We start from the raw sequence: 15,071 nt of genomic DNA, 5'->3' as shown, positions 1-15,071 counted from the left end.
ATCATTAGAAACAGTAGGAGAAGGTGGGCACGCAGGGACCAGACGGAACAACGGACAGCGCTGAGACTCTTTCCTTAAAGGTCACATCTAGGCAACACAAGGCCTTTGGGGTCTCCATGGTTATTTTTTTCCCTTAAATTATGACTTAAGTCTAAGGAATTATAGATAAGGAAAAGTTAGATGAATAGGCTAAAAAAATAAAAAGAGGTAAGAACAAGAACAAAAATAGTGCAAACTCTGATTTCTGTTTCTCTTGAAAGGAAGCCTGCTCCGCAGGCTCTGGGGTCGTCAGAGCACATCGTTGGCTATAATTACACTTGACTTCTGTGCTCCACCACAAAAGAAATAACATGTTCGCACAGCCTGTCGTATTTCACTCTGGAATCCCTGTGTCTCTGTGTCTGGCTTGATATTCCCGGCCTCCTCCAGCTGCCCCTTTTCCTCGGCCCTGTGGCTTGGCGTTGGCCAGGGAATGGGGCCTCCACTGCTTTGGTCCACTCTGGGGCCATTTTGGTGTCTGGCTGTGGGTGTGGGTTTTGGCTTGACCTGGGCTGTAAGACAGAAAGCAGTTTAATTCTGAAAGCCTTTCTCACTGCAGCTTTGTTTCTGTGGTGACCTCCCATCCCTCCGTTTTGATAGAGACAGGTTTTTTCCACCTAAACTGGTCCCTCTTGGATCCAGGGTGACCCAGATGGGAACGCACGGAGATAGTAAACTTCATTTATCTGGTTGGAAGGCTGCCTCGTGCTTTCTACTAATGTCAGTGACAGGTCCATGTCCATGGGAAACGTTTCCATGTTGTGTCTTATGAGCTGTGTTGGGATTTGGAAATACTTTGTGCAAGCATGCTGAGTCACTTCAGTCATGTCCGACTCTTTGTGACCCCACAGACTGTAGCCCACCAGGCTCCTCTGTCCATGGGATTCTTCAGGCAAGAGTACTGGAATGGTTTGCCATGCCCTCCTCCAGGAGATCTTCTTAACCCAGGGATCAAGAGGTCCTTGCCTTCTCATTTTAAGAGACACATTATACAATCCATAAGACGAGGCTTACCCCCTGCACCTCCTGTTTCCCTATGTTTTCAGTCTAATGGAACACTTTTGTTGCGAAAGATTTCTAAGTATGTTCTTGCCATGTTTTTCTAACCATGGAATCTCTGTTGACTGGAATGCTTGGAAAATTAGGTGCCTGGTTCACTGAATTTTCAGGGCTCCAACAAATGACCATAAAAATCAGGTTGTTTCCTCCCTTGTTGTTAATGTTTTCCCCAAAATGGACCTTGGTCAATAGAATGTGGCAAATGAAACAGAAGGACTGGTGATTCGTGATTTTGACCTTCCGTTTATGATGTCATTCTGAAAAGCAAGTTTACCTTTTGAACTGGAAGGAACCTGGTTCAGGCACTTTACTTTATAAATAGACAGTTAAGGGGCAGAGAAGTTGAGAGCTTTTTGACATCCGTTGGTAGTAAATGCAGATCCAGTGTGGTGGGCAAGGACCCAGGCTCTGGAATCTCACCCCTTTGCCACTTACCAGCTTGGTGACTTGACAACTTGAGAGTGTCAGCATCTTACTCAGTTGCCTCATCTGAACGAGTTGATATAAGGCAATGGCCCCCAGGCTTTTAGGCACGAGGGACTGGTTTTGTGGAAGGCAATCTTTCCATGGAGCAAGGCAGTGGCAAGGGAGGAGATTCAGGATGATTCAAGCACATGGCATTTATTGTGCTCATATGAGAATCTACTGTCGCCACTGACCTGACTGGAGGCAGAGATCAAGCCGTAATGAGCATGATGGGAGCAGCTGTAAACACAGATGAGGCTTCGCTCACTCACCCGCAGCTCAGCTCCTGCTGTGCATCCCAGTTCCTAACAGGCCTGTACTGGTCCATGCCCTGGGGCTAGGGGGTCCCAATGTGAAGGACTAATGTCCGCCACTAAACGACGTTAATGACAGTATTCATTACCTGTGGCTGCTGTAATCAGTTTCCATGAACTGACTGAGTTAAAACAGCTCAGATGTATTTCACTGCAGCTCTGGAGGTAGACCTCTAAAATGCATCACACTGGTCTGAAGTCAAGAGTTGGTGAGGTTGTGCTCCTTCTGGAAACTCTAGAAGAGCAGGCATTTTCTTGCCTTCTCCGGCCCCCCAAAGCTGCTTGTACCCCTTGATTCATGGCCTCCTCCTCCCTTTTCAAAAGCCAGCAACACCTCCCTGCGTGCTCCCCACAGAGCCATCTCTCTGGTTCTCTTCTGGCACCCTCTTCTCTGTTTAAGGACCCTTGTGATTACCTGGGGTCCATCTGGAAAATCTAAGACCATCTCCATCCCAAAGGCAATGGATTAACACCATCAATTTTATTTGCAACTTTAATTCTCCTTTGCTCTATCACCTAGGACAGTCACAGGTTCCTGGAGCTAGGATGTGGTTGTTTGCTTGGGGGGAGGGCATCATTCTGCCTAGTACAATCCAGCTTGTTCTTTAGTCGCTCCGTTGTGTCCGACTCTGCGACCCCATGAACTGTTAGCCCGCCAGGCTCCTCAGTCCATGGGATTTCCCAGGCAAGAATACCGGAGTGGGTTGCCATGTCCTTCTCCCATCTTCTGCCATTTCCTTCTCAAGCAAATAAATTAGCTTGAGAGTTAATTGATTTCATAGGTCTGGTGTAAGAATGAAGTTGTCGAAATATTTGAAAGTTATAAAGGTCAAGAAGGCAATGGTGATTACACTTTTATCCTTGGGAATAACCCTTCTGAGGCAAGTGCTGATTTGACCACTTATTCATAGATGAGGAAACTGCCATTTAAAGGGCTTCTATAGCTTATTCATAGGTCATGCAACCCGGGAAATGCAGGACAAGGCTTTGAATCAGAGTTGCATTAATCCAGTCTTGACGATGATAGTGGGGGTGATGGTGGTATGCCGAATCTCTTAGTTAAAAGTGTCTAAATTAACTATTGTTACCTCTTAGTCATTGCTAAACACATACGAATATACAGATAATGTAGAAATTTCCTGCTTCTACGTTTGCTAGGACGTGTTACCAGTTACTTTGCCGCTGCTAACTTCATTTGCCTCTCCTTTCCAGATAACATCCCATTTCAGCCACCTCAAGACAGAATATGGTGTACAACAGCTTTGGATATTTTCATTTTTATTGTATCATCACACTTACCAGCTCCTTCTTTCCTTTCAGGACATTTGCAAATCTCTTTGGTGTCACCGAGTGGGCCACAGGTGTGAGACCAAGTTCATGCCTGCCGCGGAAGGGACCGTTTGTGGCTTGAGTATGGTAAACTGCATACTTGCTAGTTTTTAGTTCTAGAGACTTAATAACGCAGTGGACCCAAATGAGGTACCGTGACCTCAGAATGGGATGCTTTGGCTGCGTCTATTTTCTGACTTCGCTTTAAATTAACTAGCTATTCTTTAGCAGCTCTTCTAAAACTCAATGCTAATATAACCGAGTTGGCTCCATTTTTTTTTTAAGAAGGGGTTTTTCCTTTTGCCTTTGTTTTCCATTTTTAGATGGAGGCTTGGGCTCAAGTGTTTCTCTTTCAGTGAGCTGAAGGGTTTCATTGTCTGTTTGCTGTTTAAACAAATTGTATTTATCTATTTGGCTATGTCAGCTCTTAGCTGCAGCCCACAGAACCACCTTTGGGCCGTGCGGGCTCTTCACTGCAGCACACGGACCCTCTAGTGGAGGTGCTCAGACTCAGTGGTTGCAACGCATGTGCTTAGTTGCTCCACAGCATGTGGGATCTTAGTTCCCCAGTCAAGGATTGAACCCACGCCCCCTGCATTGCAAGGCAGATTCTTAACCCCTGGACCACCGGGGGAGTCCCTCAACTGTTTGGTTTTTAAACTTGATTCAGTATAGACAAGTCTCAGGAAGCAGGTATTTCCTTTAGTAACAAAGAGAGGACTGTCCCTCCATACAGCACATCTGAGACTCCCCTCCCAGGGCCATCACTGAGCTTCTGACATGCCCAATAGCGGCATTCTGTCCCTTATAGCAAATCCTCTTAGATTAGAAATACCTAAATGTTCTGATAGTTGTTGTTCAGTCACTAAGTTGTGTCCCACTCTTTGTGACCCCATGGACTGCAGCACACCAGGCCTCCCTGTACTTCACCATCTCCCAGAGCTTGCTCAAACTCAAGTCTGTTGAGTCGGTGATGCCATCCAACCATCTCATCCTCTGTCATCCCCTTCTCTTCCTGTCCTCAATCTTTCCCAGCATCAGGGTCTTTTCCATTGAGCTGGCTCTTTCCATCAAGTGACCAAAGTATTGGAGCTTCAGCATCAGTCCTTCTGGTGAATATTCAGAGTTTATTTCCTTTAGGATAGGCTGGTTTGAGCTCCTTGCTGTCCAAGGGACTTTTCCAGAACCACAATTCAAAAGCATCAATTCTTTGGTGCTCAGCCTTCTTACAGTCCAACTCTCACATCAGTATATGACTACTGGAAAAACCATAGCTTTCACTATATGGGCCTTTGTCAGCAGAGTGATGTCTCTGCTTTTTAATATGCTGTCTAGGTTTGTCATAACTCCTTCCAAGGAGCAAGTGGTCTTTTAATTTCATGGCTGTAGTCACTGTCCACAGTGATTTTGGAGCCCAAGAAAATAAAATCTGTCACTGCTTCCATGTATTTATTTGCCATGAAGTGATGGGACTGGATGCCATAATCTTAGTTTTTTGAATGTTGAGTTTTAAACTAGCCTTTTCACTTACTTCCTTCACGCTCATGAACAGGCTCTTTAGTTCCTCTTTACTTTCTGCCATTAGAGCTTAGGCGACTGGGTTTAACCCCAGTCTCTGCTAATTGTGTTGCTAGTTGGGTAGTTTGAGCAAGTTAGTATTTCTTTGCTAAACTTCTCTCACTCATTTAGTCACTGCTATATGCTTTGTGAGAGTTGTATTAGTTACTGCGGATCAAGTTTCCCCCACCCTTCTGTGGCATCCTTGTGGGCCTATAAGCAGCTTCATAAACTGTAGCTGCTTCTGTTATTGCCGTTGGCTGTTGTAATTTTGTCACAACCACTGAGCTTAGCCCAGGAAAATCATATTCCTGGTGGGGAAGGTTCAGATTTATGCTTATGGTTGACAGAATCCTCAAATGACCCATCGTCCCCCCTTCAAAGTTCTGAGGCATGCTGCATGATTTTGTGCAAACTCTGAAGTGGCAACGAATCTGGGGAAAGAAAACTAGGGGAGCTCATCAGCATGTGGCAAGGAATTGAGAGGAAGTCCTCGCTTGACCTCATCACAATACACTCGCAACCAAGCCTTCCAAACAGTAAACAGCCACGAAGCCAAGGTGTCACGAGGGAAAAGTGGAGATTTGAAAGTGAAAACTCCCTCCCCTTAATTCTGTAACCGAACCCCCACTCCTCGGTAGAACCTGGCACGATCCAAACCCTGACTCTTTGGATCTCATTGCAGCGGCTTTTGGGCAAGTGTGCAGTCATGCTAAGTCATGCAGAACTTGCTCATAATAAAATCACCACAGCAGGAAGAAAACCTCTCCTTGGGGGCCCCCAAGGACAGAGGCAACCCGCATAACTGGACTGGAGGACAAAGGAGAATGCAGACGAAAGATCAGCACAGATTCTGCTCCTGAACTTGAGCAGATCACCAGCCCAGGAGACACCCAGAGCTAGTTTGGAAAGGACACTCCGCCCAAAGTCATCAGCCGGACCTTTCATACAGATGGAAGGGCAAAGGGTGTTACCTAGAAGCACATTTTGTGTGGCCTGAAAGCTACTTGGTTTCATCAGAAATGCTCTTACGGGGATGGTTTGGAATAAAAATGTATGCGTAATTATACCTGTCTCTCTGATGGCAATAATCATCATGATAAATTCTGTGTTCCTGTCTGAAAAACTGATTCCCTTGGAAGCCATGCACCCCGTTGTTTGCAAATGTCGAGGCAGGCTCCGTGGTCACGTCTGTGCTGCCTCCTTGGGCTCTTGGGTGCACCTCATCTGCACGAGTCCCCCGGACGGCTCACAAAGCCTGCCCTACGCAGCCCGCTGGTGACAGATGCTGTTTCCCGTAGATGTCAGCCGTTCAGACTGCACGTGGTGAACACGGCAGGTGTGGCTAGCAATGCCTTGACAGCATCTGCAGCCTCCTGTTTGCCACCAGATGGGTTTTCCCCATTGTCCCGCAGGTGTCTAACCTCCGCCTGCTCTCCCAGCTGGTCTCTGAATGTCACATATTGTTTTCACAGTGGTGTCGGCAAGGCCAGTGTGTCAAGCTGGGGGAGCTGGGGCCCCGGCCCATCCATGGCCAGTGGTCTGCCTGGTCGAAGTGGTCCGAGTGTTCCCGAACGTGTGGTGGAGGCGTCAGGTATCAGGAGAGACATTGCAACAACCCCAAGTAAGGCTCCGACAGAAAGTCCGTGTTTGTAAGACTCAAACTTTCAACCTGCTCCATCTTGCCTATTTGTTTATCTTGCTGATGCCTGTTTTTAAGGGTGGTTTTCTTCTGTCTGGTTAATAGCAATCAACGAGGGCTTTACTGTTTGTATATAAACACTGTATATACTTCCCTGGTGCCTCAGTGGTAAAGAACCCACCTGCCCATGCAGGAGACTCAAGTTCGATCCCTGGGTTGGGGAGATCCCCTGGAGGAGGAAGTGGCACCCCACTCCAGTATTCCTGCCTGGAGAATCCCATGGACAGAGGAGCCTGGCGGGCTACAGTCCCTGCTGCTTAGTTGCTCAGTCGTGTCCAACTCTTTGCAGCCCCATGGACTGCAGCCTGCCAGGCTTCCCTGTCCATGGGATTCTCCACGCAAGAATACTGGAGTGGGTTGCCATTTCCTATTCCAGGGGATTGTCCCAACCCAGGGATCGAACCCATGTCTCTTGTGTCTCCTGCGTTGTAGGCAGATTCTTTACCCACTGAACCACCTGGGGGCTATAGTCCATGGGGTCGCAAAAGAGTCAGACACAGCTTATCGACTAAACAACAGATCCACTGGGGGAGGTGTGCTGGGCAGAAACCTGAAAAGAGCAGAGGAGTTTATTCTTTGTGTGACTCTGCTGATCACAGATTCCAGTAATGGAGCGGATTACTTTCGGCATCTCAATTAGAGCTGCGTGCCTGGGATACTGGAGAACATAGAAGCTTGGCTGGTAGACAGTGTGTGCGTGAGCGTGTGTGTGTGTGTGAGAAACTGATGACCTGGAGAAAGCTTGTGGAGTTTTGCCCTGCAGGAGTGTACATCAACACGTGTTGACAGATATGCCTGACTTTTAAAGAGAAACCAGAAATCTGAAAAAAATGTTGTGTGAAATTTCCCAATTTGTAAAATATCGACCACACATTCAGTGTTCTTGAGAAAAATAAAAGGCTGGGAGCACTCATCAAATACCTCACGGGCGCCCTCTAATCTGGTGGCCTTGAGATTCTGAGCTGTCTGTCTCTGTGCAGTGAAGGTGGTTTCATGTTACTTTCATCGGCCCTAATTCCCGCCTGCAGTGTGTGTGAGATGTATGTTTCCTGATGGGCTGCATGATGCCAAAAGAGCTCAGGACTTGGAAACGGAAAGATCTGACTCCACCTTCTGGGTCCGCCACGTATTAATGGTGTCGCTCTGGGAAGGTCGCTTGAACTTGGAGGTTGGGTTGACATATAAGATGGAGATGACAACACCCACTTCAGATGGTTTGGGGAGATTAGAAATTGTGTCTGTAGAGTTTCTGGCACACTGGGGAGCATCTAGGGGACATTCAGCAAAAGGTTCTGAGGTCCATGTGGTTTTTCATTATCTTCATCCTAAACTTGGGGGCTTTCCTGGTGGCACTAGTGGTAAAGAACCCACCTGCCAGTGCAGGAGACATAAGAAACCTGGGTTCGATCCCTTGGTTTGGAAGATCCCCTGGAGGGGGAAATGGCGACCCACTGCAGTATTCTTGCCTTGAGAATCTTATGGACAGAGGAGCCTGGTGGGCTACAGTCCATGGGGTTGCAAACAGCTGGACACGATTGGGCACAAACACACACATGTCCTAAACTCACCAGGAATACGGATGACAGAGGGTCAGTCCTCAGAGGCGATGGGGAGAGGGCTTCCTGATGAAGTTAGACGTGGGAGAAGGTGGTGGAGTAAGAAGAAAGTGATGGGACCTTGGAAAACGGTGGATTTAATTTTCCAGCATGACTTGATATGGATGTTGAGAACAGAGGCTCTTAGGCTCAGTACCTGAGTTTGGCTCCTAGTCTGCCCCTGCCTAGCTGGGTGGCCTTGGATGACTGACTCTCCCTGCCCTGCCCTACGTCCCTCGTTTGTAAAAAATGAGATAATGACAGGCTCTGCCTCGTATGAGCTGGTATTTATAAGTGCTGGTCTTTATAAAGTGCCTGGCACATTGTAAGCACTGGTGTTTGGTAGGTTGAGAATGTACCTAAATAATGAAACGACAGTAAAGGGAAATTTTTGAAAAGACAAATAGTTACCTGAGTCAGCACCTGAGCTGGATCAAGAGGCCAGTTTGTTCCCCAGTATAAGGAGGGGTTTGGCGATTCTTTAACCAGGGTTTGTTAGGTGGCATTTGGGATATCTCAGAGGCTGATGTAGGATCTCTAAGCTTCGGCTCTCTTCGCATTTATTTTAGGTTGAAAATTTTTCTGTTGTGAAGGTTTGTCCTGTACGTGGCAAGGTGTTTAGTAACAGTTCTGAGCTCTACCCACTCCATGCCAGGAAGATGACTCCCCCTCCCTACTCAACTCCCAAGTCATGGCAGTGAAAGTATCTCCAGATGTGGCCCAGCATCCTGAGGGGGCACAGTCATTCCCAATTAAGTCGTACTGCTCTAATCAGACCCAGTAACTCACTATAATGAAAGGAAGACTTGAGATGCATTTACAGTTTAGACCAGAGTATTAAAACCACCCTCCGCATACACTGAGTGTAGCCCATGTCTTGGATAGAATTGTTAGAATCATTCTATTACTTTTCGTTTTTGCAGCATTTTTCATGGATCTGGTTTTCGTACATCGCAACATTTTACAATCTCGATATTTTCTCAAGAACGAAAGAGATTACCTAATTCAATAGCTCTGCTGGTGAAGTGCATGAATGACGCCCCTGAGATTTAAATTAAAGCCTCTCTCATATCTGTGGGATGGAGAGCTCTCATTATAACAAGACATTGTTCTTGGAAATAGCATACTGTAATTTTAGAAACACCTAATACAAGAATTAGTTAGTCAAGTGGTTCGGTTTGGTGCAATTTTATCATCTCAAATAAGATTGAGGCTAATCAGGATTTTGGTTAGTTATGAACTCCGTGAGATGGTGATGGACAGGGAGGCCTGGCGTGCTGCGATTCATGGGGTTGCAAAGAGTCGGACACGACTGAGCAACTGAACTGAGCTGAACTGATGCACAAAGCCATAAATAAAGCAAGTAAATGATAGGCTGTTTTGAAACGGTTGAATCGGCTCTCCATCCTTAGATCATGTTGTTGCCGTAAAGCTGGTTTACTCCTCTTTCAGGTTACTGATTTCTTTCTCGATTCCGCTGAAACCTTTGGTCTGTTCAGGTCACTCAGCTTGAGCACTTTCATTTTTTCCTGTGAAAAGCAATGTGAGCTTCTTATTTCACATAATGATGGTTTTCCCAGAGCATCTTTTGTTTCATAAAAAATGAATTATTTCTGGTTGATTCATGGGTTTATCAAACTTTTCAGCTTCAAAAAGACTGAAAGGTTATCTGGCTCTGGAATGGCCAGACCCAGCACATGCGGCCCTTCGTCTTTGTCCCATGTCTGTGAGAGACCCATTCATCAGCGCCCCGGTGTTTTGCTGATCTCTACTCTGCCTCAGGAACCTTCTCAAAAGACTTTTCCAGGCATTTGCTGTCAATCAGGGTAGAACAGATGCATGAGCTGAAACCTGTTGTTTCATCTGATGGTTCTGCAAATGGGTAACCAGAGGAGACGGAGGCTCCCACTCAGAGTGGCAGCCGTTGTTCCGGTCACCAGGCTGGGCGTGGGGGAGTCTAACCAAGATCCCACTGTCTTCATCCTCACTGGGAACATTTTTTCCTGGTTCCCTGGAAGAGAGCCTAGTGAAATTCCTATACACTCTGTTCAAGAAAATGAATAATGAAAATTCAAGTGGAACAATTCAAATCATGATAAGTAAACTTGCTAAAGCATTCTGTGTGTGCTTAGTCGCTCAGTCGTGTCTGACTCTGCATCCCACGGACTGTAGCCCCCCAGGCTCCTCTGGCCATGGGATTCTCCAGGCCAGAATACTGGAGTGGGCTTGCCATGCCCTCCTCCAGGGGATATCGCCAACCCAGGGATCCAACCCAGGTATCCCACATTGCAGGCAGATTCTTTACCAGCTGAGCTACCAGGGAAGGCATTCTAGAACTCTCTAGAACATTCTCGAACTCTCCTAAAATATGAGTCCATTTGAGAAAGACCAACAGAAGAATATTGAGTCATATCTCTGGCCCATTTTCCAACCAGTAAATTCCAGACTCAGCTGATTATCAGAATCACCAATTGTGCTTTAAAAAAAAAACCACTGATTTCTTGATACTCCTCATCATGAGAAAGCCTTTGAAGAAGTCCAGGGATATTTGTATGTGTGTGTGTGTGTGTGTGTGTGTGTGTGTATGTATGTATCTGTGTCTGTGTATATCTACACGTGTGATTGATTGTATATAAATATACATATACACATATATACATGTAATATATTGTATATATACATATATTTACATATATATACACACATTGTTGTTCAGTCACTAAGTATGTATTTTATATTTATATATACACATATAACCACATAATACACATATAAATATGTATTTGTACATGTATAGTGTATATGTGTCTGTATGTATACATATATAAATATGTTATATAAATATATGTGTGTATGTGTATATAAGGAGGGAGAGTTACATATATAAATACTTCTTAAAAACAGCTTCCCAACTGCTTGTAATGCTCAGCCATTGCAATATATAATGATCAACCAACAGTATAACCATTTGTAGTCAGGACTGACTAAATTATTCAGAAGCAAATATGTATATACTTCATAGTAATCTAATATAAAGACAAAGTCATGCACCTAGATATTTGGGAGTTTTTTGTTTTTAATCATAAAGAACTCATTGTACCAAGGGACATCATGGTAGCATTTTCTGTTAATTTATCCTAATACTCATGTTCCAAGTTGCAAGAAAAAACATATCTGTATTTGAAGATTTGATGGCAAAGTCCAAATTCTTGCCAGTCATTAAAAGTAGAAAGCCCTTTAAAATAGTTACAATTGATTTGTCCTCTGCCCAAAACTCTCTACCGGCGGTCTCTCAGGTAATCATCACAGCCGTCCTCACTTGACACGTCAGGAGGCTGACTGAAATTGCCTGCAGAAAAGCTGGCAAGGAGCAGAGTGCGCTTCCCTTCAGATCTGCTCCGCTGTTTGCAGCCCGCCCCCCCGGAGCACTGGGCGTCCTCGTCTCCCTCTTTGCCTTCCCGTGCCCAGCCTGCCTGCCGACCTCAGTTCCGTGCGGGCACCACCGAGCTGGACCCTCATCCTGGGGAGCCCAAAGGTGTGAGGTGGAGCTCTGTTCTGGCTCTTTCTAGCTGTATGACCTCCACTCAGCACATCTGAGAAGCGCTGCTGGCCGTCTTTCACTTCATCTGTACACTGGGGGGATGGCTATGTGAGGCTTTTTGCTGGTTTTTTATTTGACTACCTTGGGCCTTAGTTGCGGCACGCAAGATCTTAGCTGTGGCACGCAGGCTCGGTAGTTGTGGTACATGGACTTGGTTGCCCTGCGCATGTGGGATCTTCGTTCCCTGACCAGGGATCCAACTCACACCCCCTGCATTGGCAGGCAGGTTCTTAACCACCGGACCACCAGGGAAATCCCTGTATGAGTTTTGAGGTCTTTTCCATGTTACACTTTCTGAATTGAAGAGTTCACAGGTGGTCCTCTTTCACTTTGTTGAATTTGAATAGTCTAAATGAAGCTTATTTGTAAAATCTCAGACTAGAGAGGCTTATGCTGAGACAATTTTAATTACGCACGACTTGTAAAGATGACCAGGAACAGAGGAAGGCTCTCAGGTGGTGCTTTCAGACTTTTCTAAATGCTTTTTTGGATAATGGTTGAAGAATTCTTGGGGGATTCGATCTAGCACAATAACTGCTAAATGCTTTAGTAGTTGTTCCAGAGTGTTTTGAAATAGCTTAAAAATCTCGTTCTGGCGATGTGACGCCTCCCCGTTCTGCTGAATCCATTGTCGCATAGGAGGATTTGATCAAATGTGCCGAAGCAAATCCAGAGGTGTTTTATAGCATTCCTGCGCTTCCTAAAGAGACAAGGAATTTTAATCACATGTATTTATTAACTTGGATCCTTCTTCTATGTTACATGTTTGCATTGAGCTTTTGTAAGAGATGATATATACATGGTTTTTAGTCCATTTCATGGAAATTGAAAAGAGGCAATTTCTTTGTGCCTGGAGTATGCCGGAGAAGACATTATTGGTAACTTTTTTCAGTGGGGTTGACACTCCTTTTTATTTTGCTTTCTGGTTTTTGCAGTCTACCTAGCAAGATCTTAAAGAGCTTGCCATTAGGTCATAATTATTTATGTTCTAATGGGATTCCTTACTCTGGAAACCCATTTCCCATTGTGCTTGGCAGGAAAGGCGCAGGCCGCCTGCAATGTTAAAAAGTAATTATGCAGATACAAACAAGGGCATGTTCCCCCCACCCCCGAGTTTAGAATCCTGGGAATAAAGCGCATACGAGTCAGACAAAGCTAGATTGGAAAATATGGCAAGTCATGCGCTCAGTGTCCTAATGGACCTTCTACACCCCAGGAGGTGTCTACAAACTGTAGGGAGAGGAGAGGGGTCAGAGGTGGGAGCCAAGCTGGGGAGGACGCCGGATCTGCGCTGGAAGAGCTTTGGCGCCAGCACATGGGGCCTGTGTGTTTGCATGCGTGGCACACTGAGCAAGAGCGTTTAGGCGTGCTTCCAGACCTCCCTAACACGTGAGGTAAGAGGATGCGCGCCAAGAATATGCCTCCGCCAGTCTTTATGGAAGTCTCCAGAATGTTCAAATTGGATTCAGAGGTAGCAAATATACTCCATCTAACATGGCAATTGATGAACAGTGGTTATATCTACCCTAGGGCCATGTAGAGAAAAGAAAGCAGAGAACAAGAAAAATTGTTGGTTGATTAGTTATGTCTGCCATGGGTACAAGAAGGGTTGTGGGCCACATATTTCCACTGTTGTGATCGACTGGTCCCACTGCCATACACTGTGGCCACCATAAGGATGGTCCCTCCCTGTAATTTTGCCTGTGACTAATAGTGAGCCCTGTGCTTGCCAGTATTTAAAGAGCTTTAATCTTCTTTGCAGCCCTCAGTATGGCGGCAAGTTCTGTCCTGGCTCTAGCCGTGTTTATCAGCTGTGCAATATTAACCCTTGTGATAAAAACAGCTTGGATTTCCGAGCCCAGCAGTGTGCAGAGTATAACAGCAAGCCTTTCCGTGGATGGTTCTACCAGTGGAAGCCCTATATGAAAGTGGAAGGTAATTTGGTCTCTATGAACCTCAGACAAATATATCTCCATGTGAACAGGAATGTGAATGAACAGCACAGAAAAAATTCTTGCCTGTATAAAAGAGTTTCAGTGTTTACCTTTCATTACCCGGGCCCATCCTGGCCCAGGTTTTCATTCAGTTCTGTGGGTTTGTTTATTTTTCAACATTTTTTTTTTCATAAGGCATCCCTTGCCTCCCACATGTATAAGTTGAAGAGGTCATGTGTTTGGAATGTACTTATGTTTCTAAACTTACTTTTGACATTTCAGCAATTAAGTCTCCCAGGAATGTTAATTGCAGTTGGTATGAACTGTCCAGACCAAAAACTCATGAAACCATATCTGCCCCATGGAAACACCATTCTCAGTAACTGACATGGTAGATGATAACAGACATGGGAAAACCTATTTTCAGAGTGTATGCACACACACACACACACACACACACACACACACCATGAATAAGAAATATCTCTATATCAAAGTCTTGGTACTTACTATAGCAAAGTAATACCTTGTATTTGAACTTTTACATTGATTAGTTTTGATTTTCAGCTCAACATCGAAATTTAGTTACCATGTGTATAAGTACCAGATTTAACGTACTTTCTGTTACAGAAACAGAATAATTCTGTGCAAAATAAGCTGAGACCATTCTGTTTGTTTCCTATCAATTTTTTTCCACTCACTCACTCACTTTATCAGAACTCATCTACCCTCCCTTGGAAAAGGATAAATGTGAATCCCAGTCAGACATATGCAGAATGGGAAGAAACCAGATTTAATGATAATTCATGGGAAATAAGACAGAGGGCTGCTTCTGAACAAAAGCTCAAAATGAACCTATATTATCAATAACCAAAAGGAACTGATGTAATCAGACCTCATTATAATAAGTATTAAGTAGCTTCTACGAATCAGAGGTGATACTACAACTTTGCTCAACACCAGCAAATGTTACAAAATATTTTCTGATTTCAAATTTCTGTCACTAATATTATTGCAGCTTTACAAGGTAGAGAACTTGCCATTTCATTCATTCATTCAACAGATACTGATTGAGAACCTCCTCCTGGGAGACTCTCTGCTCCATGCAGAGGCGAGTACATTGAATAAAACAGAGACCCCAGCCATAGGGTCGCACGTCCTACTGCAGGAGACACAAAAGTTTAGGCTTCCTCATCCTTTCCTCTTCTCTCTTTGATACTTACTTAAAATCATAGAAGACAGACCATGATTTGAAGGTCTGTGACATTCATGCTGCTTGGGAAGAATCAGGGAAAGACTTTTCATAAATCTAGACAGTCTCTGTCTTACACTGATTAGCTTTTTCTTCTGTATTCCTTTTTTTAAATTGAAGTATAGTTGATTTACAATGTCTGTTAGTTTTAAGTGTACAGGAAAATGATTCAGTTATATATGTATATATTCTTTTTTCAGATTGTTTCCCCTTATAGGCTATTG

The 15,071-nt window shown here is 44.8% G+C and overlaps 1 protein-coding gene across 2 annotated transcripts in view; it reads left to right on the top strand.

Moving 5' to 3' along the window:
* The window catches only part of ADAMTS18 (ADAM metallopeptidase with thrombospondin type 1 motif 18), a 151,146-nt gene that overhangs the window by 88,042 nt on the left and 48,033 nt on the right, over positions 1 to 15,071 (top strand). For both annotated transcript variants that reach the window (XM_069549626.1, XM_069549627.1), the window contains 3 exons: positions 3,198 to 3,293; positions 6,239 to 6,387; positions 13,424 to 13,596. In XM_069549626.1, the coding sequence (XP_069405727.1) occupies positions 3,198 to 3,293; positions 6,239 to 6,387; positions 13,424 to 13,596 (418 nt within the window). The remainder of the gene's footprint in view (positions 1 to 3,197; positions 3,294 to 6,238; positions 6,388 to 13,423; positions 13,597 to 15,071) is intronic.

Source organism: Ovis canadensis, chromosome 14, assembly GCF_042477335.2.
Source record: "Ovis canadensis isolate MfBH-ARS-UI-01 breed Bighorn chromosome 14, ARS-UI_OviCan_v2, whole genome shotgun sequence".
NCBI lineage: Eukaryota > Metazoa > Chordata > Mammalia > Artiodactyla > Bovidae > Ovis > Ovis canadensis.
This window is presented reverse-complemented; position numbering and strand designations above follow the sequence as displayed.